The sequence below is a fragment of the Athene noctua genome, chromosome 2 (genome assembly GCF_965140245.1).
Source record: "Athene noctua chromosome 2, bAthNoc1.hap1.1, whole genome shotgun sequence".
NCBI lineage: Eukaryota > Metazoa > Chordata > Aves > Strigiformes > Strigidae > Athene > Athene noctua.
In genome coordinates, this window is record NC_134038.1 from 50,721,203 (window position 1) to 50,747,504 (window position 26,302).

The window sequence follows — 26,302 nt, forward strand, 5'->3', positions numbered from 1 at the left end:
TGACATAACCCGAGCTATACTCCCATCACCTGCAGTTCTGCTGTGTGATGTTTTAAAGCTGTTGTATGATGAACCAGTCTGGAGAATCAGTCCAGATTGATTAGGTGGAAAGGGGGATATTTTTGTTCTGGGTTAGTTCAGATTAACCGCATGCCTATGTAAATGGCTGTGCTGGCACAATTAAAGGGTAGTATTGGGAGATGGAGTGCTGCTGGAGGGAGCCAGCAATTCCACCTAAAAAAAAAAAAAAAAAAAAAGTCAGAATATGGGAATTTAAGTTGTTAGCATATTAGGAGTGAATTAATAGACCACTAGAGTACTCCACTTTAAATGAGAGGATCACACTAACTTCTGTAAACTACTTTGCATGTATTGCTAATCAGGTGTGTCCACATGGGGAGCTAGTGCACTGCACACAAAAAACATATTGCCTGCTAACTTCTGTGGCTGATTTAGAAATCAGTAAAAACAGCAGCCAATTTGAATTAAGAGTATGCTCTAAAGTGTAATTCTTTCATACTTGAAGGTGTGATTTGCCTCTCTGTAGTACAGTATCTGCACAATAAATACCTATTTCAACCCTAGGCAGTTTGCTGAGAGCTGTACCAGGCAGTCTGGTAACATAGATGCTGAGTCTTTTAGCCGCTATGGTTTTGCTGTTTCCCCAGTGAAATGCTTTGAGGGTTCAGCAGGATTCTTTCTGCTTTAATTGAGTTTACATAAGGCCTGCTAGCTGGAATAGAGGTGGAATTTTCTCTTAAGTTACTAAATGCAAGCAAAACCTGTAAATATTGGACCAGACATTAAACTGTATTAAAAGCCAAAGAGGCAGGAGGTAAACAGCTGTGGAACAGAAAGCTCCTGCTTTTGAGGACAGATACGAACTTCATTTTATGGGGGAATTATATAGTACCTCTGAAGTTGTCTAGTTTCTATAGTTCAGTGTTCCCCAAGTTAATGTCCACAGTTAAGTTATTCCTAGTCACTTAAAAGAAAGCCATCTGAATTCCTACCAGATTATTTAACTTTCAATTTAAATAATTTCTGGTTATATCAAGAGTTAAGAATTTTGTGTGATTATTTTTTTTATGTATCAGAAGAGCTATTGATATGTCAACACTAAGTATTTTAGAGTTAAATTTTCTGGTTAAAATGATGCTAAAGAATATGTGTACAGTGAAATATTTTTATAGTGATATATGCAGTTTGAAACAACTAAGGATTCCAATTTCCTCTTTAAATGAAGAGTTTAAGTATTACATTATGCACTATTTTAACATTTTGTTCAAATATTAAGTCAAAGTTTCTCAGATTTTTGAAGATGCTGATGTAAATCGAGATTTCAATACTGGTTGTCATTCTAAATTTAGAATTCCTTACTGCTAGTGTCACAACTGATACTCCAAGTAAGAGCACAAATTACATTTGTAATTAACTTTGCTATTTAGACATGATTGTAAATGCTTTTCACGTAGAAAACTTCCTTACGCCCAAATATTATACTTGCTGAGAATTGATATAGGTTCTTTATTTTTTTAATTTAAGGTACTCTTAGTACTAGAACACCCTGCACCTCATAGAAGAATTGTAACCCAATTAAATAAATCTCGCCTCTTTCAGATCTGAAAAATGTCTTCCTTTATGATCTTATTTCCTAGTCTGACACTCGGTAAGTACTCTGCAGGTGCCATCACCACCTATCACCAGAGTACTGTTCTCTGAGACTGGGACAGGTGCTGTGGTATTAGCAATGTGATATTAGCAGGGCAGGGTACCTCCTGGGATAGGATATTTTGCTTTGCAGAAAATGGTATTTGAGAACTGAAAACAAAGATGATTGATTAAATCCTGAGTTAGAGCTTCTCTTAGAAAGACAGGAAGGCTTTTATGTTTGTGTTCCATGTTGCTTTTAATTATTATTCTGAGAGAATTTCAAGAACGTTGTATTTTTGATAGTGTACTTTAAATAGCTATTGCTATTTGTATTGAATAGCAATAATGTGTTTCAGTGTGCTTAACAGTGTTTCCTGTCTTTTATATTTTATTGACAACTGAGCTGGTATTTTACCTCAGTTTTTATAACAATAGATGCTCCATAAACAAATCTTTCAACCTTCTATTGATGGTAGAAAAATCTGATAGGGCAGAGAAGATAGATGAAAGTTCTACCGTGGCAGCTCTTATTGTTTGCTGTCTTGGATTTGATCTAATTTATTATTGAAAAAAAACAAACTCTTAAAAAAAAAAATGCAGTTTGGCTATTGTTTTAAGTGCATGCTTTCAGATAACTTTGGAGCTTAGAAGGATTTTGTTTGCTGAAAGTTGTTGGTTAAAATCTAATATTTTTTTTCTTATCTCTTTTTTCTGGTTGCAACTGCAGGTCGGTTTCAGTATTTTTCCAGTTCAGATTTCCAGAATTGAAAAAAATAGCTTATAATTTTTTTTTTTTCATGCTCTGATAAATTTTAAATGCTCATAGCGGCTATAAATTGTAATCTGTGTGTTTGGGGGAATGAGCCAGAAATTGGTGTTTACCAAGTGAGGCTGTGTCTTAACATCTTACTTCTAATTCTTTAATTTACTTTTTACTGATAGTAAAATATTTTCACATTTTCTACGTCATAATTGGAATAAAATCAGCAGTGATTTTAATTTCCATTCCATTCTGTCACTCATCCAGCAGGAGGAGGGAAGTAGCCTTTCCTTTGGTACTGTTCACTTGACTACATTTGGATGTCATTTCACCCTTCATATCTAAACTGAATGGGTAGGGTTCATGTTAGGTAACTTTCACTAAGGGTGGGGAGCTTGTTTTTCTTGTTTCTTTTTCTAGTATTTGGCTTTTGAATACTGTGTATTTGTATTTTAAAAGGTCTTTATCATGTGTAGTGCATATTACTGGAGACAGTCAGTTTCTGTGACTTCTGTAAGAACAAAAAAGGTTCAGTGACCCAGGTTTCTGTGGGTTTTTGATTTTTTTTTTTCTTGTTTGTTTTTTTAAATTAAAGCTGATTTTTAAAAAGTTTATTACCTTTAAAAGCTTGGATCAACTCTGATAGAAATAGGGAAGTTGCCATTTTAAAACAGTTTTTTCTTGTTTTCTTTTGGCTGCAGCCAGTAGAAGAATACTCTGGAGGAGTTTCACTGGGGAATAATTATATCTGCAGGAGTCATTTCTTTTTAATTACTATCAGATAGTGATTGGTTTATGACCCTGACATGAAGGATTGTAACACACTTTTAAAATACCCTACATAACATAACTGTTTTGATTACATATATGTATGTGTAATTATCTCTGAATCTGATTTAAACTTTGTTCTACTGTCTTGTGTTGATGAATTCCTCAGGTTTATATGATTTATGTGGTGTCTTGTATGTTTAATGTTATTCCTCAATTTATTGACTATTCTCCTGGGGTTTTCTTTGTTGTTAAAGCGTAAATTGGATGATCTACTTTTTGTATGTGTCATACATTAGATTGTATTTCTGTCATATCTTTTTACATTCATTTCCATTTGATGAAAAAAAAAATAAAATCTGTCCTTTTGGACTTGTTTCAGGTGATAACACTCAAAGTCTTTAATCACTGGTTTCCTGTCTTTGGAATCCTGATTTTTACAGTATCTTTTTGTGATTGCTTTTTCCGAACTGAACATGTGTAATGATCACACATACCATGGCACGGGGGTTTTTTTGCATATTGTATTGCCCTTTTGATAGATCAGGTACTGCAGATAATCAGTAAGTGAACACAGGTATTATGAATAGTTTTAATGGTTTATTTTTTTATTAATTTTTCCTACCTAACTGGCTGAGTAGTGGTCAATTCTTTTTATTTTTTCCTGGATAAGTTACAGTGGGAGTTTCCTCCTTCTGAAGAAAGAGTGGTTCAAAATTCTTGTGTAATTGTTGTATATTTTCCATGTTGAATTTCACCGGCTTATTCTTTCTTCCACAGTTTTCAGTAATTAATGTGTCAACATCTTCAGGTGTTGACATTTACTAATGAATATTTTCAGGGGTCTTCTGTATGTTCATTTGTTCTTTGAACTTTGTGTAAAGTTATTTTTTATTTCATCCCTTTGGGCAGTTTCCGATCAGTGAAAGTGTGTACCCCTGCATAACATATTTTTCCAAAAGGCTTTGTCAGAAAACTTCTATTAAGTTTTTGTTAAATATTCAGCTAAGTGGTTTAATTTATATTTTTGAAAATTTCTAATAGATCAGAAAGATAAGACTTGCCTGTAATGACGCTTTACTAACTCATCTTTATTTTTACCATCCTCACAATTTTGTAATGCTCTAATTATTTTCATTGATGTAGCTTGGGGAACAAGGCTCACAGATTTATGATTCCTATAATTTGTCCCCCTACTTTTTTATAAAAAGAGATACAGTGATCGTCTACCTGTAGTCATCTTATGGGTTAGTTTATTTTAATGAAAGATTGAATTTGTTAGCAGCTGGGACCTTTTTCTCGCATTCTTTTCACGAATCTGAAATGGGTTCATTACAGGTCTTTGGGCTGTTTCCATATCCAGAAGCTCCTCTTGCTAAGTTATTTTCTGGTAGTGCCTTTTTCGGTGTTTTTAATTACCTCCTTAGTTCTTTCAAGTCTGTGAGGTTTGTGAAGTCTCCCGCAGTTTTTTTGTTTCTAATGGGATTTTAAAAATCCTTAATACTTCTTCCTCTGTCAAATGTTTGCGCTCTCAATGCTGTTTTTTGATTACTGCGTTGTTTGTCTTAATGTTAAATGATAGTTGTAATGTTAAATGATAGTTGTTTTGAAAACTTACAGAATAAATTTCAGAGTTGGAATATATAGTTTTGTCTCAAATAGTCTTTGCAGGGTTTTTTTTTTGCCATCTTTCCATGAATAAGTACATGCCTGTTTTTGTGCAATAACACCTGCAGGATAGCAAAAACCTAGGTGTGATCTAATATTTTTTAGTACTTCATGGTATTTTTCATTATCAGCACGTTCTGTGAACATTAGATTTACTACTAATTTATACTTGGGATCCAAGAAGTTAATTTAGTTCTGAAAATATTTCAACTTGGATGGTTTTTGGCTTTGTTCTCTGCTGGCATGGGGCTGTTCTTACGCTTTGAGCTCTAGCTGCTCATGTGGAGGTACCAAGTGTGTTGGTTTTGTTACCATTCCAAAACATGCTTTCTAAATAAAATTTAAAAATAGTCTGTTTTCTGTCTTGTTCATTTCTCTGTATGTCAGTTTTAAATAATTTCTGTTAGATACTGAAGTAAGATGATAGTGAGCTTCTGAAGGTGAAGTGAAGGAAGACTTAACTGAAGCAGCCTTACTTTGCTCACTCACCAGTGGAGGAAGATCAAGCAAAGGAGCAGCATTTCACTTATTGTTCAGAGAGCAGAGATGCTTTTCACTCTTACCTTTTCTACCTTCTGCTGCTTCTGTTGTAGGATAAGGAATAAACTTGCTTATGAAAGGTCATTCTTTTCATCATGGAGGAATGAGAGGAATCTAGTAAGAGAAGTCATCTGTTCGCTTGTGTTTACCTTCATCTGCTTCCTGCCTCCGCTGAAAAAAAACTTTTCACTAATTTCTGGAGGAATTTTAAAAAATATTTATTGGGAAAATAATGTTTACTTGAGGTATTTGAAGACATGTTGAGAAAATAAATTAGTATGATTCCCCCCTTCCCCCTGGGAAATGAATACACGTGTATGTATCTGTATTACCCAGATGTTGTCATTTCCAAGGCCAAAAAGGGGTCCTGTCTTACACTGTTTTGAAAAGCGCTACTCTTTTCGACTGTATTACATCTTGTCTTTATGAACGTCCTCATGAGTAGGTGTAGGTGTAAGGGGGGCTAGGCTAGATGTGTACTTAGGGATCACCCCCTTCGTTCTTTCTATGAAGAGAAATGTTGAAAAATACACTCGTTTGTCTCACAGGAAGTGTTTTGCATGAATTGTTAATAGCTTTTCAGAGAGGGTCCTCAAAAGCCAGAGGCCCAGGCATTCGTTGTCACAGAGATGATTTTTATTCCCCTGAAAGCATTTGGCGAAGGTATGTGAGGAGGATCGTACAGTCTCGCAGGTGTTTTTAATAGGAAAACCAAGCTGGCTACTAGCAGTTTCTGTGTCTCCTTACATTGCCACGAGTAGAACCTAATAGTAAATTCCCCCTTGTATTTACTGTTTTTCTTGCTCTCCCTCTTTGAACTCTCAAGGTTATTCAGTTATTTTCCTCACAATTTCATTAGGAAATTTGCCAAAAACATCCTTTCTAGGCAGCTGTCTCTGGACCTTTGGAGGCCAGCACTAATGTGCTTCCAGTCTGTAGGGGGTGTTTGGCACGAAATTATGAACTAGGCCTTCAACGCTTCGGGGGAGAGAGGGGAAGAGATCGCAAGCATTTTACCACACCCAGGTGCAAATTTCTGCTCCTCTATGAGCATTCAGAGGCTTTCATCTCTTGTTGTACCTGTTTTGTCCTGGTGCAAGGTCTGTTAACAGCAACAAATTGTTGATGTGAGAGAATTACAACGAAGTTATTTTTCTGTTCACCGAATGTTGCTTTGAAGGAAAGCTTTTGTGTGTGTAGGAGGGAGCAACTCCAGAAATCTTAAACTGTTCAGGTATAATTTTTTAATAAGGCATTGATTTGTGTTTATTTTAAAGTGGTGCTCGAAGGCGCTGTGGTGTTGTCTGCATGCAAATACTTCACGTAAAATTGATTGAAATATTAAATGTTTTGCCAAAGTTAATATTGGTAGGAGTTAAACATATCGGACAGAGCAAGAAATGCGTTTCAGTGCTTTCTTTCATATCCCACTGAACAATATAGGCAACTGCTGTACCATATGTACATATAATATATTTGTCAGACTAACTGCTTCTTGTGTTTGACTAAACTGTCTCCTTTCAGCCACCCACACAGAATATGCCTATGGGTCCGGGAGGGATGAGTCAGAGCGGCCCTCCCCCACCTCCGCGCTCGCACAACATGTCTTCAGATGGTATGGTAGGTGGGGGCCCTCCTGCACCACACATGCAGAACCAGATGAACGGCCAGATGCCTGGTAAGTTTTTCTCCTCTAAGACATTAACACCAGCGTTGCCTGGCAACTGAAACGACATGGGGGCTCAAGGGATACTAGATTGTTGATGACAAAACTGCTTTGAATGCCCCCGAGTACAAGCTCTCTTAGAGTTTGTTAGCTACAGAGCTACGTGACCTGTATTCAGTGTTTATCAGGCTGCCCTTGGGCTTTGATGTAGCTGACACACAGCATTCCTCTGATGAACAGAACTGGCTAAATTTAGTCTGTTTGAAACCATGCAGTACAGCTGGCTTCAGAAGGCTTATTGGGGAAAGGTATTGGCCTGTGGCTGAGTGAACAGAAATCCTTCCATAAAAAGATAATGTGAAATCATTTTAGCTAAATAATTAGATACTAATAAAATAGATACCTCTTAAAAAGGGCGTTTCAAATGTGGGGAGATGTTTAAAAAAAATTGCTTCTATACAGAAAGTCATCCAGCTTCCACTAATCCTCTGTGTTCTTTATTATTGAAGATGTGTTGAATCGTAAGGGATTTGTAAAGAAATGGCCTCCAGATTATTGTTCTAGGTGTAAATTTTAAGTCAGTTTTTATGCCATCCTGTTTTGTAATAAAAAGAAAAGTGCTTGGGAAGTCAGAAACAAAGCAGTGAAACAAGATGATAAAATTCCACATTGTACCTACCAGTACTGGCTTTGGGGTAACTATTCCCTTTAGCAGTCAGATCAGAATGGAGTGGGCCCTGGAAAAGCTTGCTTCTTTATGTAGAGGTTGTTTTCCAGAATTTCCACTCATAAAGTCATACTGCCTTTTTCATGTGAATTGGCTTTCAGCTTAAAATTGGATTCCCAGGATTGCTTTTGTTCAGGACCCCTTCATTTTTCTGTATGGAGGAACTTTTCATACAAAAGCTCTTCAAGGTATTGATTCTTCCAAGAAAGGAAACTGCTGTCAAAGTATCTTTGAAAATTCATCTCCCAGTTGTCACAAGGATAAGCTCCACAACAGCAAATGTAGTAAATAACTATGCAAAACTTAATATGAAGTAAAAAAATATAGTGATTGCTGTAGTCTCTAATTTCTGTGCAAATCTTGATGAAATAGACCTGGTAGTGACAGCTTTTCTGCGAAGAGTAGCTGAATAACCTCTAGAGGCTGCATGTAAGAAGTAATAAAAGATCTAGAGAAGAAGTTAGTTTCATCTCACATGTTGGTCATGGTCTGCATTTGGAAGTGGAAAGAGCAATATATGCTGTTCCCTAAGTAGGGCAGAGAGATTCTGGTTGTGGAGTCCTCTATCCATCTAAGATCCATCAGCTCCCATGGAGAATAGCACTGCCTCTCACAAATCAGTCTCTTTGACCCTCTGGTGTAATCATATTATTGTTATTATAATGATCTTTTCCAAGGAGAAGGATTACTAAGTCACAATGTGAGCATAATGACTTCACTGCAGAGCCACAGGGGAGAAAAGTCACTCCTTAAACATACATATTTTGTAATTAGATAGAATAAGAAAAGAGCTGTTATGAAAATATGTGAAAGGTAAATAGGTTTGTTTTGGTATTCACCTAGACAGATACTTAAATACAGTTTCCAACTAAGCTTTAATTTAGCCTTTCTTCCAACATACTCCCTTTTTTGAATGTCTGTTCCTTCCCTTCTCTATTTAAGGCTGTCTCTGAGGATGTGAAGATAAACAGCTTAGGATGAGGCATCTCTAATGTCAGAAAGGCAGGCTAAAATCATTTCATAGTTAGGCATTGGAAAAGGGGAAACAGAATCATCTTGTTAAGTGGATAGCTGAATATTTTTTTGTGTGTGTTTGCTAGTTTGAGCCTTTCTGTATTTCATAGACATGTATTTGTAATAATTTCTGCAGTGTATGCATTTGCTTTCTGTTTATAAGGCACTTACTCTAAAGTTAAACAGACACTTTGTAATATAAGCCAGATACAAAACCTTAAATACCTGAAGAGATGATCTGTCCAAAAAGAATAAAGTCATTAATGTGAAAAGGGAGAGAATCCAGGGTTGGCAACCACGAGTTGACTAGCCTGGAAGAAATAACATGCAGGCTCTTAAAAGTACAAGCTAAGGTTTTCTGGAAGGGCTTATCTGTGTAGGGGCTTCCACAGGCCTGAATATGGGTGGAAGGGTTGATGGGAGGATTAAAAGAACTGCCTAGGGATGGTCAGGGCATGAGTTGGTTTAAAGTTCTGCTGTAGACCTATCCCATTACCTAAAGGTCAAAGGATGATTTTTGTCATACTTGTGGTTAATAAAGGACCTAACGTGCTGCTGAGGCCCTTAATTGCATCCCCTGACAAATGAGTGTCTGTATCCTCTTACTTGGGAAGACATTGATGATGAACCTTTTTCAGCCTGTGGTGGAATAGAGTGTTATCCATGCCTGTGACAGTTTAGGGCTTTGACCTGAAAAAATTACTGTCTGAAGAGTTACATTGACTGAGAGTTTGTGTGATGCAAAATAAGGGAAGAGTGGTCTGAATTTGGAAGGAGATGATGAACTGTGTTGTGCTGGTGGCAAGTTACCTTCCCCATTTCTTGAGCTCGTTTTATCAGATGTAGAAAGTTGAAAGCTAAGACTAGCTGTAGGGTTCTCTGACCTTTGTCCTGGTACTGCTAGGTGATCTTCCTGAATAACAGGTGCTTGTGTATTACCAACAAGTTCTCTCAAAGTCTTCTTTCCTTCCTGCAAATGTAGTCATAAATGCACTTAGGCTTACAGCTTCTCGGATACTGTCTGTAAGTGGGTAAGAGGAAAAAGGACCTCTGTTTATAGTCAAGATAGATGCTTACTCCACTAACTGTATTATGATACTCAATCTAATTAGTATAGCATTTAAAGCAGTTATTTTAATGGCAGATACATACTTCGTGTCTCTTGCATTCATACTTTGTCCTTCCTATTTCATACATTCATATGAAAAAAATTGACTGTTGTGTCCTTATGTGCAGGAGAACCCCATGAAATATTTTGGCAAACTATAAAAAATTCATTTCTAAAGTGTGTTCTTACTATTTTTAATTTGCAAGGTTTTTTGATACTACGGTCTTAGGTTTTGCTCTGTTCTTGTCTTCTAGCTTCTCACTAACAAAGTACTTGATTTTGACCCCAGAACATAGACATGCCTGACATTTCATGTGCCAACTTTTTCTTAGGAGTGCTTTCTCTTACTTCGGTGCTGTGGGAGATGTGAAAAAAACCCAGCCTTTCAGAGAAAATGTTATATTTTTTTAACTTCTCTCTTGTGATGATTTTTGCCTTCCCCATTTTGCTTCTTACATTACCAGTTTTAAAAAAATTATTCCACTGTGTGCTTGGCTAGCTCTCTGAAATCTGTTATTGACAATATCTTCCTTTAAACAAAAGGGAACTAAACCACTCCCAGGCCCTGACTTTCTGGCACTAACTCTGTGTATTCCTTCCTTTTCTCAGGAAAGAAATTAAGAAACTAGTCTTCTAGCAGTCCTTTAATAGTTGCTTGGCACTGTAGTCTGGAGCTTTTCTTCAGCTTAGCTTTTACACATTGATAATTGAACTCATGGTTAGAGATGATCTCACTTTTTCAGAAATAAACCCTTCTCCATGTTCTCACTATTACAGAGTTAGGCAGTGTTGAACTGAAGAGGAGACAGTACAGGCATTTGTAGTTCTCTGTCATGATCATAACCCTACTCACTGAGTTATTTTTTCTGTATTTGTGGCGGATCTGCCTTTGTACAATTGAGCAATCTCTGCTCACCTTGTTTTGCAGGAGCAGTGAACTACTACTACACATATGACACCTTTTTCCTTTCCTTGATAAAATAAGCTTATGTGTTCCTTTCAGTTAGGTGTCCTGAAAAGGGCAAGAGGATAAACATACTCTTAAACTTACTCTCTGTTTCTTCATGTTGGCTTTTGGTAGCTGTGTTCCTTGATCATTCTTACCTTTTTTTGCTGAATCTTTTGTTTGCAGGTCGTTTGGTATTGCCTCTCTGACCTTGTGTACAACTCTTTGTCCTTATTTTTGCCTTCATTTTGTCCTAGATTAGTGCAATTATTTCTTTAACAAAGACAGGACTTGGGAGCTGTTTATATCTGAAGGCAGATACCTCCCTGTGCAAAAAACAAAACAAAAAAATGTATGTAACCAAATCACTATCTTCCTACTGGCATGGTTTCCTTTAGGTTCCTCTTCTAAATTTTCGGTATGTCTTAGAGTTTTGTAGCTTAACAAAATACCTGTGGCATGTTTGGCAACAATGGCATCTTCTTGGTGAACTCTGTATATCAACACTTGCCTTGTTTACAGTTGACCTACTCTGTCATTTGCTCTGGGTGTACATATCTTCATAAACTCTTCATGTGGTACATGTCATATGCCAGAACCTTGCATTTTATTTACTTTTTTCACTTGTCATATTTATATCCAGTCATGCCTCTTACTAATTTTATTTCTAGTAGCTGCTCACTTATCCCATCTAAAGTAATGATCAGATGCTATTCTAATGTTTATGCTTTAAAAAATACCCATTAAGAGTAGATTTAATTCAGAGAACAATCCAATTCCAACCTGTGTTGTCAGGAAGAGGGGAAATAAAGGATGAAGAGATGTAGTTGGCCTCAAGGATATATGAACAGGTTTATCTTCCTTTGCATCTTTGGAGGTGTGAGAGGTGAGCTGGTAATTTGATGGCTGTCCTTCCAGTCATCATCTCCCACCCTAGTAATCTGTAAATACTGTTGAAGAATACTCACTATAGATTATCTGTTCAAACAATGTTAAGTATGCCTTCAGCCATTTTTATTCTGCATGTATTTGTACCATGTCAATGTTAATACTGCCTGAGTTGAAAAAAAGTATGATTTGCTTGAATGAACAGAACTCTTACACCTATTGTAACAATGATGTAGCTGCCGTAGAGCTACCAAGCTGGTGGTTAAACTGATCTGGGGCAATTCATGTTGAAATTCAGGGCATGTTGTGCGAGTACTAAAAAGACTAGTTTTGCATATGATGTGGATTTAACATGAGCTGTATGATAATATACACCTTTGTTTTAGCAGCTTCAGCAGTTCAACAAAAGAAAATGCATAGTAGAGCTGAATTTTGACTGTTAACTTTTTTACTTTAAGTTGGGAAATCATGAGCAAACTGTTTCAGCTTTCATAGAATCCTATCATAGAATGGTTTGGGTTGGAAGGGACTTTAAAGACCATCTAGTTCCAACCCCTCTGCCTTGGGCAGGGACACCTTCCACTAGATCAGGTTGCTCAAAGTTCCATCTAGCCTGGCCTTGAACACTTCCAGGGAGGGGACATCAACAGCTTCCCTGGGCAACCTCTTCCAGGGTCTCACCACTCTCACAGTAAAGAATTCTTCTTTATATCTAACCTAAATCTACCCTCTTTCAGTTTAAAACCGCTACCCCTCATCCTATCACTACACTGAGTTTTAATAAAGAGTCCCTCCTCATCTTTCCTGTAGCCCTCTTTAAGTACTGGAAGGCCTCTATAACGTCTCCCCGGAGCGTTTTCTTTTCCAGACTGAAAAACCCAAACTCTCTCAACCTGTCTTCATAAGGGAGGTGTTCCAGCCCCCTGATCATCTTTGTGGCCTCCTCTGGACCTGCTTGGGCAGGCTCATGTCTGTCTTATGTTGGATGCCTCAGAGCTGGATACAGAACTCCAAGTGAGGTCTCATGAGAGCAGAATAGAGGGAGAGAATCACTTCTCTCGACCTGCTGGCCACACTTCTCTTGATGTAGCCTAGGATACAGTTGGCTTTCTGGGCTGTGAGTGCACATTGCTGGCTCATAGTCAGTTTTCCATTCATTAATACCCCCAAGTCCTTCTCTGCAGGGCTGCTCTCAATCCACTCATTGCCCAGCCTATATTTGTGCTTGGGATTGCCTTGACCCATATGCAGGACCTTGCACTTGGGTCTTGTTGAACTTTATGAGGTTTTCACAGGCCCACCTCTGAAGCCTATCCAGGTCCCTCTGGATGCCATCCCTTCCCTTCATGTCAGCTTCACCCCATACAGCTTGGTGTCATCAGCAAACTTGCTGAGGGTGCACTCAATCCCACTGTCCATGTTGCCAACAAAAATGTGAAATGGTGCTGGTCCCAATACCAACCCCAGAGGAATGCCACTCGTCACTGGTCTCCACCTGGACATTGAGCCGTTGACTGCAACTCTGAGTGCAACCATCCAGCCAATTCCTTATCCACTGAGTGATTTGTCTGTCAAATCCATCCATGTTTCTCCAATTTAGGGACAAGGATGTCATGTGGACCAATGTCAGAAACTTTGCACAGGTCCAGGTAGATGATGTCAGTTCTTCTGTTATCCACCAGTGCTGTAACCCGTTGTAGAAGGCCACCAAATTTGTCAGTCATGATTTGCCCTTAGTGAAGCCATGTTGGCTGTCACCAGTCACCTCCTTATTTTCCATCTGCCCTGGCATAGTTTCTGGGAGGATCTGCTCCATGATCTTGCTGGGCATAGAGGTGAGACTGACTGGCTGGTAGTTCCCTGGTCTTCCTTTTTTCCCTTTTTAAAAATGGGGGTTATGTTTCCCCTTTTCCAGTCAGCGGGAGCTTCACCGGACTGCCACAACTTCTCAAATATGGTGGAATAGTGGCTTAGCTACTTCATCTGCCAGTTCCTTCAGGACCCACGGAGGCATCTCATCAGGTCCCATGGACTTGTGTACATTCAGGTTCCTTAGGTGGTCTTGAACCTGATCTTTTCCTACAGTGGATGCTTCTTTATTCTCCCATTCCCTTTTGCTTTCTGTGTCTTGAGCAGCGTTTCTGGAGCCCTTGCCAGTGAAGACTGAGGTAAAAAAAGTTACCTCAGCCTTCTCCGTATCCTGGGTGACCAAGTGTCCCTTCTCCTTTCAGAGAGGGCCCACATTTTTCCTTAGTCTTTTTTTTTATCACCAATGTATGTATTGCTCTAATGTAATTGTATTATATGACTTCTGTTTAGTTTTGTGATTCACTACAACTGTATTTGCTTGTTTTATGAGACTTAATGTAGGACCTTTTTCCCTGTTTTTCTTTCTGAAGGACCTAACCATATGCCTATGCAAGGACCTGGACCTAACCAACTCAATATGACGAACAGTTCCATGAACATGCCTTCAAGTAGCCATGGGTCGATGGGCGGCTATAATCACTCAGTGCCATCCTCACAGAGTATGCCAGTGCAGAATCAGATGACTATGAGCCAGGGACAGCCAATGGGCAACTATGGTCCCAGACCAAACATGAACATGCAACCAAACCAAGGTAAGCAAGATGCATGTTAGCTTCTGTAAAAAACAAACATCTCGGGTACAGATTCTTTCTAAAAAAGGTCTATTCTGGTAGATTTCCTTCACTAAATGCATTTGTACCCATGTTTGGAGGACTCTATCTCCTTTCTCCTATGTGTCAGTGAATTTTTATTTATTTGCAGATATTGAATTGTTCTCAGGCATTGTGTGGGAATCTGGGAATGGATCTGCTTTCATCAGTTAAAAGTTTGAACTAGTTTCTCAGACTTTACACTTCTATCTAAGTGTTATTGCTCAAATTGATAAAATACACCTCTGCTCTTCAGTCTCTTGGGTAAATTGAAAAATTAAAAGTTAGGTAGCCCTCAGATTTTTATACCTCATTAATCTTTGTTTTTTGCTGCATTCTGTTTTAGCGTGGAATGACTGTTAATCTTGAAGAAATAAAATTGAGTTCCAGGAACAAATCTGCTACTCTACTGTTTTCAGATGTCCTTGTGTATATAGTAAAATTCAAAACTAATTTTGTATCTAGGATATTTGCATATCATAAACAGATGATGTTTACGTTGACATCCTTGTTGAAGTGCAAGGACACTGCAGAATTACAATATTGCTTTAGAGTTACAACAGACCAATTTATTAAATTGTATATATACTGCACATTCTTATAAATACGCTTTACAAGTCAGCAAGTAGTATTTTCAGCTTACCTGTTAAGTCTGTTACTGTGCTGGACCTGGACATACCACCTGCTACAAGACATGCTGCAGAATTTTTTAAAAAAAAATGCTTCTGCCACATTTACGGCAAATATGTTTTTTTTTTCCCCACTATGTATGAACTCTTACATGAACTCTTACAGATGTATTAGCTGAAGGATATGACTTGAGGTTTTTGTCTCTTTTTTAATGCTGTAGGAGAATGTCTTTTTCTCTTCTTCGAAGGCTCCCTCCCTGGTCATTGTAGAAAAAATTATCCTTCAGTGGCATAAGTTCTTACTGCAGTATACTCTCATTGGAGACCAAAGCTCCACTTTGTTGTGTAGAGTTACCATTTGTTCCTGAGGTGTACAAACAGACCATATCATACTGATCCTGATTATTAGATCACAGAAAGGCTCAGAACAGAAAAAAGACTTAAGTAATGAGAGACCAAAAATAAGTCGAGATGGAACAGCTATTTCTTCAGTTTTCTTACCAGTAGCAAAAGTGGAAAGTCTGAGGGCTTCATTATCCACACTGTTAATGGCATTTTTCTTAAAATTTAACAGCAGAGGAAACAAAAGTAGGCACATAGCAGAAGAAACCATCACAAGAAGAAATATTTTTGATGTCTCTTAAGTGGCAAGTTATCTGTGTATTCTGGGCAATTCACCACCATGGAGTAATTTTGTGAACTTTGTATGATGCTTCAGAAAAGTTCTGTGCATGCTCAGTTGAAATTTCTTACTTGCAGAGAGTTAGCAATAAACATGTATGAGGGAGCCATCCACTAACTTGCTTTACAGGAAACAACATACTTTGTATGACTGGCTTACAATTTAGAACTAGTGATTATTCCATCTCAAAGTAGTGTTCTTTTTCTTCCTTACGATATTCCCCTGCTGTATTTTCAGTACTCTGTCAAACTTGAAAATTGCTTATCAGAAATCACGCAGAAAGATACTATCTTCTTTTTGGCTGGGATAGAGTTAATTTTCTTCCTCGTAGTTGGTACAGCGCTGTCTTTTAGATTTAGTGTGAGAATAATGCTGATAACACACTGATGTTTTAGTTGTTGCTAAGTAGCACTAACCCTAAGTTGAAGATTTTTCAGTTTCCTGTGTTCTGCCAGCAAGCAGGTACTCGGGCATCGGTCAGCGGGGTGGTGAGCAATTGCATTGTACATCACTTGTCTCTTCCTGGGTTTTATTTCTCTCTCCTTTTCATCAGTAGCATTATTATTATTATTTATTGTTATTATTATATCTTATTCTATTTTAGTTACTAGCTAATGTTTTTGACCTAAGAATATTCCTAGTCAGGTCTCCTTAATACATTTCCTCCGTGTTCTACTCCTAGTTGTTGTAGTTGTGTTGAGATTTGGTGATAAATTAGAAAAAATATTTTTGTACATTTACAACTCCAAGACAGCAGGCTAGAGAATGGCAGAGAATTCTGAGGCCATGTGAGATTCAGATAGCAAGCCAAGATACAGTGGCTGGGCAGAGGTCTCAGCCAAGCATGGATATTGCAGGCCTCTCATCTAAGTGAAGAAACAAGAATGAGCTTCTAGGAAATGCACTGAGATGTATCTTAACAAAAAGGTAATAAACAGATTGTGACTTGAAGATTTCTTAACTGGTAGCGTGTACTGCCATTCAGAAACAGAAATGAAACAAAATTTCTGTACCTCAGTATTGCCAGGAGACATTTGTGAACCCCTAAAAGCACTCCTTGTTTTTTGTCTTATAAAGGGGTGATCCATACTGAGAATGAGAGGTCCCTACTATATCTGCCAGTTAAAAACAGCACTAGCTAAATATAATGCTAAGTATTCCATAAGATAAAGTCTTAGCATCTCAAGTTGGCTGTTAAAAATTAGTAGATGTTTTTGACCTTAATCTTTCCCTGCATAGGTTCCCCATCTGTAGAGGAATGAATCTGATGGTAAGATTATTATACCATCTGATTTCACAGGAGTGTTGTGAAACTATATTCATTATGAAGATTTGGACATTTTAGTTATGAGTGTCATAAGAAAACCCATGAGTAAATCAATAATTCTGTCTTCAGTGTTTGACTAGGCATGGCATCTCACACAAACAGTTAGGAGGAAACAAAATATTAAACAGCTTTTCAGTGAATAATGTCTACTATATACTGAATGAGGCCAGTACTTTTAGAAAAAAAACATGTTATCATATAATAAAGGCACCGTAACACGCAGAAAGGTTTGATCTGACTTTTGGGTGGTTTTAGCATAACTTTATGTGCATTTTCTAGCAAAACTTCTTGCTGTATATACACATTTTGAGGCAGATGGTGTTAGTAAGAAAAAATGAAAAAGTGCTAATTAAGAAATAAAATACATAGTAACAGAACCCATTGTTGGATTTACTTTCTGTCTCCACTTTGTACTCATTGATTTTTCACTAGTTTATAAAATGCTAGTCAGAGGAGTATGTTAAATGAGAAAGCAAAATTTTCATTGAATTGTTTTTATATAGTTAGTCCAGTTAAAAGAAGAATTTTAGTAATTTTGGAGTTAGGAAGCAGAATGTTTTAAGTGGAAGATTATGTAGATGACTCTTGATTAAAAAGCTTCTGTAGCAGTCTGGGACATCCACAAGGAATATTGGCTACCTTTTTGGAAAAGACAGGAAACAGCAGAAGCTGAGTGAATATGGAAGAAACTCCATTCTTGTGGGTGCATTTCTTCTTTTGTATTGGAAGCTACTTATGTTGAATGAAGTATTTCAAGTCGATTTTTGACTTTTCAGATGGGAGGTGTAAGCATGATTTTCTGGAACCTGAAACTTAATGTGGAAATTCCTCTTATTTATGTTGAACAAATCTTTCACAGTCAGAGAATAATAATAAACAGTAGAGTTCAAATACTTTAAAAGTAAAGACCATGAAATTACAGCTTGGCCATCTCAGAAACTTTGTTTCACAGATCCTTTTCCTAGGATTCTGTTTCCTTGCCAGAAGCTCTTGAAGCAAATTTCCCAAACTCCCCAGTCTATATTTAATGAGCATTATATGTTGCTTGGGGCAAGGGAGGGGACCTAGTTTACTTTTAGCATATGATCTCTACATGAGAATATCATGTTGACTTGATAATTTGCAGAAGCCCAATTGTTGAATCTGGTGCTGAGATTTTTTTAAATGACAGTATCATTTATACAAACACATAAATTCCATTAGTTTCAGAGCTCTTTCAATTACAAGCATATATGAAGAGATGATAGAGACAGCAGAGATGAGGGTGCAGAATTCCTGTTCTTTTGTTGTCCACATAAAAGAATATAAAGATAGGAACATTCAGTGTTACCTGAAATACAAACATCTTTAGGGGACGACAAATCAGGACAAAATTATTTCTGAGGTTGAGGACCTTCTGTGAATGTCTTGCCATGTGTTCATTCCCATGTAAGCAGCAGAGGCTGTTACATTTCAGTACCTCCACTGCTTATAATAGCCATGACATCATGGACCACGGAGGGCAGTCTCAATTTTCTGGACATCTATTAAAGAAAAATAAAATTGCCTCCACATTCTGAAGTGCCATCATGCTATAGCTGAATTTGTAGAATGTCTAGCTGTAGAAGACGCTGAAGCTCTCCAATCTTGAAAAAAACTGCAGATGCAAACAGGTGCCACAGTGTTTGTTCTTTAATCTTTCTTCCCTAGTGTAAAATATTAGTTGTGACATTGCTAACTAAGGAAATATTTTTATGACTTATTTGTATGTATTTTTTTCTTAAATGACACCTGAAATTATGGTTCAGTTTGAGATGAGGACTTTGTGGAGTGTGTGGAGAAGTTTCTACTACCTTCAGTTTGCAGCCTTAGTCATACATTAGGAGTAGCAAAAAATGTGTATCCTCAAAGTCTTTTGAGATAGTGTTTAAACTACCCTTCATGTTAAAACACCTTTAAGTTTTTGGTTCATTTGACTAAGTACATCTGAATTGTAGCTTTTGTCAAGAATCTTGAGAAAATGGAAATTAAATTTACCCTACGGTATCGTTCCTAAGCTAGCTCTTGCAAGAGTTAGCACTATCTCTTATGTTTAATAACATGCATTTTTTTAAATAAACATGAAGAAAAACAACAACGAAGTTTTGTTGAGGGCTGCTGCATTGCTAGGTATATATTTTACATATATGTAATAGTGGACACAATGACAAGATTTACTGTGGTAAATCTGGCATGGTGTACTTTGATACCCTAATGTGGATGTCCACCTGCTTTATCGATACAAGTGCACGTTGTAAAGAATAAAGAATTCTGTTTAGAATTCTATTCTAAAGAATAGACCTCACCTTAGCAACAAAACCAACATATTTTTGAAGACTGAAGAAACAATAGCTTATACCGTTGCTTTTTGATTATATCCAGCTGCTCCCGTACCTCTTTAATCAGAACAGCAGAACCACCAGTTCATTTGTGAGTGTGGTTCCTTACTTCTCTGCTTTCCTAAGTTTCAACCTTCTCAGCAGTTGTTCTTGTCTCATATCATTTACCACCAGTTTCTGAGTTTCAGCTGAAGAGACAAAGCTAAGTAGACCATTTTTTCTGCAGCTCTTTCATCCTCAGTGCATTCAGATTTGTTAGGTTTATCTGGAACCCACTTCTAGTTTGCATTTCTGTTTCTCTCTATTCATCTTACATGTCTGAAGACTAGGTTGTCAGTTTTCTTTAGTCATTTCTTGTCAGGAGACTGCTACTGGGTCACTGCACTTACAAGAAGATCAGTTATGAGCCTATTTTCACTTAAGTCCACTTTCTTCCCTACATGTGAGTCCTCCTTAAGAGACACTGCTGGGAGCTGGAACATGTTTTTTCATTGAATAGGTATAGATGACTTCGAAATGTGCAGTTGAGGAAAAAGTTGTGTGTTCTCGGTAATGTAGACTGTTTTTAAAGAAATTGAACAATGAACAGTTCTGGTTTTACCTATTGTCTGGCTTGCTTTATACATACACTTACTTCATAAGTAATATGGGTCTACACTGCATTTTTCAAATTGCCTGTACTGCTCACAGGACTTGCAGTATTACTCCTTAGCATCTTTTTCTTCAGACTTTTATCCCAGCAATGCTTCCAGTATATTGATGTGTGAAGACTACCTTCTGAATATACAGAAACTGTGTAGGGCTTTCATACTAAAATATAGGGCTTTTGTATTACCAAAGTTAAAATAGTTCTGTGGAAAGACAATAGTCTTCTTGTGTACTTACATATTTACAGGGATAGTCCTATACAGTGTTTTGTTGGACTCACGTTGGACTCTGTACAAATCAGATATTTTGTCCTCTCTGGAATAAATAGTTCTAGAAATTCACAAAAAAATCAGTTACTAAGGAGAGGTTTTTTTAAAGCAGTGAGCATTCTGTTGCATCACTGAATTTTGTGAACTTCTGTATGAGAAGTCTTATCTCCAAGTCTGCAAGAGATCATGACTTCCACTGAGTGTGGTTTGTTGTGACCTGATCAGAGATTCAAGAGCTCTGTTTTAAGTGGTCAGTAAAAGTATGTGCTATAAATATTAGAAAGTCTTAGATCATGAACTAATGGTCTTAATCTTTTAACTTAAGTTTTGTGAAGGGGTTCTCTAAGTTAGTTTTATGTCATATTAAGTATTATACAACAAATAAATGTGGCTTTAGTGTAGACTTGATTTTTCAAATTAAAAAACAAATTCAAAGTTACCTCACCCCTCAAAACTGCCGCATAAAATGGTTCTGTTGTGTGATACAATAGATACCATAGTTATTCTTTTAGGTATCTTCTTAATAAGAGAGAGATGTGAACCAAACTGGAAGGAAGCCAGGCACTCTGTTAATAACACAATACACAGTCTGATACAGGGTAGTGAATTCTCATTGTGGCTCTACAAAGCGTTAATGAAGTTCTAATTTAAAAAGCAAACAGAAAACCTCTACATTGCACCATGGGGACCCAACACATTTTTATCACATTGTATTGTGACTAATATTAATATTGTTAATTAACAAGCTTTCTTGAGATCTAGGAATATTATGGCAACAAGTTTTTTTTTTTTTTTTCAAGGCTGCTTAATGTTTCTCAGTACCTCCAAACAGGAGCAGTGAAATGGAATGATCTAAATTACTTGTTCAGAAGATCAAAAAATGAAATATATTTTTGCTAAGTGAAAAATAATTACAGTATCTCAACTTAAATGATTTTTTAAACTTTAAAATCAGAACACAGAAACTGCCTTGCTGAAGGATGGAATCATAACTGGATCATTTTAAGAGTGGGCAATATTTATCTTCAGAGGAAAATGAAGCTTAACAGAACTAAGGACACTTTACTTCTTACTGAGAGATTCCACACGGGGGTTTAATGGGATTTAACTGACGCACTTTGAATTCATACCACTAATTAATTTGGCTTAACTTTCTCTTGTAACCTCACATAGGCAGGATCTAAGTGACTATGTATTCCTTTCCTTATATAAAGTCCATTGTCAGTATTGGTTGTATCTAGGTAATTTTCCAATACTGTGGTTTCGTGTAGGACTTTCTGCTTGTGCTCCAGCACCTAGGGTTTTTTTTTTTTTAAATATTAAATGCAGTGGCAAAATCTATCCTATAGAAAATTAGATGATACCATTTTCTCCTGGGATGGGGCTAAGGAGTGGCTGTGCTGGTTTGATGTTCTGGTTTGTTTTGGTTTTTAGTGATGCTAGTGACTTTTTAGAGATGCTAGTGGCTTTGTAGTTTATAAAATAAATTAAAAGACAAGAAAAGCCTAGGGTTTCATCACTATAAAATGTGCACTATGTGTTAAGTTAAAATGACCTTTTAAAAGATGTCATTTAAGAAGTGTAGCTCCTTGTCACAACTCTTTCCTCATATTTTTAATACTGGAATAACAGTTTTCTGAAGTGGTACTAGAGAGAAAGTGAAGAAGCTGTTCTTTGTTAAAAGTTGTATCAACCTAACCTGCAATCTCATGTAATGAAATGGTGTAATCATAATTTTCATTGCTGTGTTATGTCAGTGGGGTGCTCTTTAACTGTCTGTTTTCATTACTGAAGTTTGCATTTCTCCAAGTTCAGCCCTAATTAGATTTTCTCAGTTGATAAAATATGGGCAGTACTTGATCTCATCTGGTCTCTTCCTGTGGTTCATAGAAACTTGGTACAGCTTGGTATGAAAGAAGATTTTTGTTATAGTCTGCTTGGGACTGTTCAGTGCTGGGCAGAGCATGTATTCCTGTGGGCCTTTCTATGTACTGCCTGTTAACGTGATTGCCTGACTTGCTGGTACACATGGGTTGGTCTTTACAGACTAAATAAAATTGTTTATTTTGTGGTAACAGTTAAGTGGCTTGTTGATGGTCTATAACAACAACTACATGTGTATTAAAACGATGCCCCAAGGAGTTCACAATGTTAAATAATTTTTCTATGACTTATCAAGGCTTCGCCATCAGGTTTTCATCTATGATTTCTTTGCAGATGCTTTTTAAAACAAACAAAAAATGGTAGAAGGGTCTGTTATCTTTGTGCACGAGTAAGCTAATGTTTCTGTAGAGTTTAAAGAAGAATCATCTAGAAAGCGGCCTTATTCCGGCTGAGTTCTATTTTGTAACTCAGTTACTGAATTGATCACCTGCATTCGCACGGGTCCAGAAACAAGGAATGCTTGTGAGAGCACTAGAAATACAGACCCTTTTTTTGGTCCTTTTTTGAAGGTTGAGTTTTCCATGGTCTTTTTGAAAGATGTAGTCACAAATCATGTCTTACAGAAGACATAATTGCTACTCTTCCATTTACAGGTCCAATGATGCACCAGCAGCCTCCCTCCCAGCAATACAACATGCCACAAGCAGGTGGCCAGCATTACCAGGGGCAGCAGCCACCCATGGGAATGATGGGCCAAGTTAACCAAGGAAATCACATGATGGGTCAGAGACAGATTCCTCCATACAGGCCGCCACAGCAAGGTAGGACTTCACTTCAGTGTTTTTATATTGATTTTAAATAACCATCTTGAAAACTATTTTAAATCACTCCCTTGCTTACACCAAATTTCGATCAAATCATTAGGTGTCACAGACTTGTTTGCAGACTCTTTTTTGTTACTCTTTTACGGGTGGTTCTTGCAGCAACAGATTACTGGTATCACCATGAAACGTGAAGACAAGTATTTATTGTTTTGAGTTCTTTCTGACAAAAAGTATCTAAAAATACTCATCTCAGATATGCTGATGCAGAATTCTGTTTCGATATTTAAGTAATAGGTACAGAAAAGGAACAGAGTACCTGCTTGGTTCTGAAGTTGCTCAATTACAAAAAAGGAACAATGTTTCACAATCTTGGTTCTCTCTTTTAATTTTTTTTTTCCCAGTCCTTTTAGAAAAGGAGTAACTCTATTTTTTAAAAACCTTAGTCTGTTATACACATGTTCCTAAAATGAGCTCAAAACTGAAATTCGATATATATGTGCTCAATCTAGTGCAGCCAAACTGTGTCTGTGTGTGTATATATATATATATATAGATACATTTATTTTACTTTTTAAGTAAACCAGATTACATATGTTGTCTGAAATGCAACGATATGGGTGGGGAGTACATTTGAGAAGTATTTCTCATACTAAAATCAGAAATTAGCAGGCTTTATAACAGAGAAAACAAGTTATTTACGTATTGACTGGTTGTGGTTTTTCAGGCCCACCACAGCAGTACTCAGGCCAGGAAGACTATTATGGGGACCAATACAGTCATGGTGGACAAGGTCCTCCAGAAGGCATGAACCAGCAATATTACCCTGATGGTAATCTCTCATAAATGTTAACTTTCCCATTTTCTATACCTGCCCAATACTAATGTAGTCTTATGCCCAAAATTAGGGAAAGAGGCAAGAACAGTAATTGGATATCATACCTCACATTTACAAAATATTTCAAATTCAGAATTGTTACTACAGTTTAAGTTACTATGACTAGTTAATTTTACAACTTACTCAAAGTATGTAATTTGTAGTACTCCCATTTGAAACTCTAACAACAGTTATAGTATTTCAAAATTAAGTTCTGTAATTGGTTTATCTAAAAGTATGGAGAGTTCCTTAGCATATCTAGTATAATTGAGATGAATTAAAACAGTCATAACTTTATTATAAATAAGAGAGGGGGCGATATCCTTTTATTAAAGATTTTATTGGAGTGGAAAAACTTGCTAAAACATGGTTTTTCTGTAAATGCTCTATTTTTTTTAACTTAGTGTTTAGTTTTCATGTAAGTCACACAGATGTGTTATTGCTGCTATGGTATGGGCCTTTAGTTAATTTTTATAAAGGAATAAAATGGTCCCTGCCCTGAGGAGATTGTAATTGTGAATCCTCTTTAGAAGTCCCCCCAGTGCTTTCAAGACAAGACTGGAACTTTGAGTTTCATAAATCTGTCCTCCTATTTCTCAGAATTTAGAGTGCTGAAGGCTATTGGATTGTGTTATAAATTAGAAAAGTTGCAATTAACCTGTGTTTAGGCTGAGCAGAGACTGGGAGAACAAAGATGCTGACTCATGACTACTGTGATAAAACTGTGTGCGCAACTTAATGGTATCTTATGAAGTTCAAGGAATGTGGTAGATGTTAATGTTTTAAAAATGTATATGAAGCAAAGCTGTGTAATTGTCAAAGCAACTACCCATTGTAAATAAAAGGATACAAGTTAGGTGTTTGAATTTTAATTTCCATTAAATTGATTTTTAAGATGCATCAAGCCACATCTCTCTAAGCTTGCATGTATTATTTTTGGAGACATATGTGCAGAGTTATTTTACAGCTTGCATTAACTTGTAATTACTAAGCTTTAATTTTGGAACTTTTATGTTACACTCATGAACTTTAAATGGTTACAGGCAATTTTCTGTAGTAAGGGCAATTCAGTGTTACCATCAACAGCTCTGTGGCAGCACAGATGACTTCTCTAAGACCCATTCCTTCTAAAGATTAATTGTTTATCATTACCTCATTATTAATCTTATACAGAACATAAATAACCTACTGTAAGACTTGTTTTAATGGTTATGTATTTGTTAGATTCAGTCAATGACATATGATACAGTTGCAGAACTAATTACAGAGACCACTTAGTTTTAGAACTGTTTTCTCCTTTCCTTATTTTTATTCCAAAATTTTATTCCAAATTTATATATTCTGTATCATTTGATTTCAAATTTAAACAAAGTTTTGGCTTGTTTTCTTGACCAAGTTAGCAATAAGATGTATTTTGGTCATCTGCAAGACAAAATATATTTGTTCTAAAAATAACAGGTGAAGTTCTCACTGCATATATTGGTTTCTCAATCAGCGATGCCTGTAGTCTCTGAAAAGGAAGGTTTGTTTGTAATGATCCTACTCAGGACTGGAATGTAAGAGGAAGTGTTGTCTTAAGACTTGTAGGAATTCTGTTTGTAGAGAAGACCTTGAGAATGTTGGTTTCCTGTCACTTAAAAGCAAAATTTGATGTAGACTGTGGTTCATAACTTCATTGAGCTTTATTTGTTATATTTCACACTGCTTTTAGCATATGCTTTTGAATTGGAGATCAGCAGAACAGGTGTTAGACAAAGTATGATAATTGCTTTCTTTGTTCATTCTAATTTAATTCAGGTTATTTACATGTGAAAGGCCTAAATGCTTGCTTTTTTTTTTTTTTTTTTTTTTTTTTGAGTGAAAGATAAAGTACCCTTTTTTTTCCCCCCCCCAAACAAGGATTATCAGAAGGTTTAAGACCATCCCTTGCTGTGATATTGCTAAAACTGCATTAAGCCTTTTTTTTTCCTGTCACATGTTAATTCAATATGAAAGGAAATCATATTAATAAGTCTTTGGCTAATACAATTGAAAATTCTTTTTCATGTATATCCAGTTGAAATTTTTTTCATTTTTCTGAGAAATGAAATATTTTTAGGGTTTTCACTCAGAGGCCATTAACGTTTCTTCCTGTCTCTTGTCGAATTGATGTAGGTCATAATGATTACGGTTATCAGCAACCGTCGTATCCTGAACAAGGCTACGATAGGCCTTATGAGGATTCCTCACAACATTACTACGAAGGAGGTATCTATATACCTTCACACACATACGCACATACATTCCCTTTCCTCCCCCACCCGCAACGGGAACAAAAATTCTTGCACAACACAACTTATACCCATGCAAAGCTCTTGTAGAATACTAGTTGCTGGCTGTCTTGAAAATTGCA

At 36.8% G+C, this 26,302-nt stretch overlaps 1 protein-coding gene across 3 annotated transcripts in view; it reads left to right on the forward strand.

The window, feature by feature from the left end:
• SS18 (SS18 subunit of BAF chromatin remodeling complex) overlaps positions 1 to 26,302 on the forward strand; it is a 47,228-nt gene that overhangs the window by 13,528 nt on the left and 7,398 nt on the right. The window contains exons 4-8 of one of the 3 annotated variants that reach the window (XM_074899047.1): positions 6,914 to 7,067; positions 14,138 to 14,359; positions 22,866 to 23,033; positions 23,761 to 23,865; positions 26,065 to 26,157. In XM_074899047.1, the coding sequence (XP_074755148.1) occupies positions 6,914 to 7,067; positions 14,138 to 14,359; positions 22,866 to 23,033; positions 23,761 to 23,865; positions 26,065 to 26,157 (742 nt within the window). The remainder of the gene's footprint in view (positions 1 to 6,913; positions 7,068 to 14,137; positions 14,360 to 22,865; positions 23,034 to 23,760; positions 23,866 to 26,064; positions 26,158 to 26,302) is intronic. The other 2 variants (XM_074899048.1, XM_074899049.1) reach the window with 2 other exon arrangements.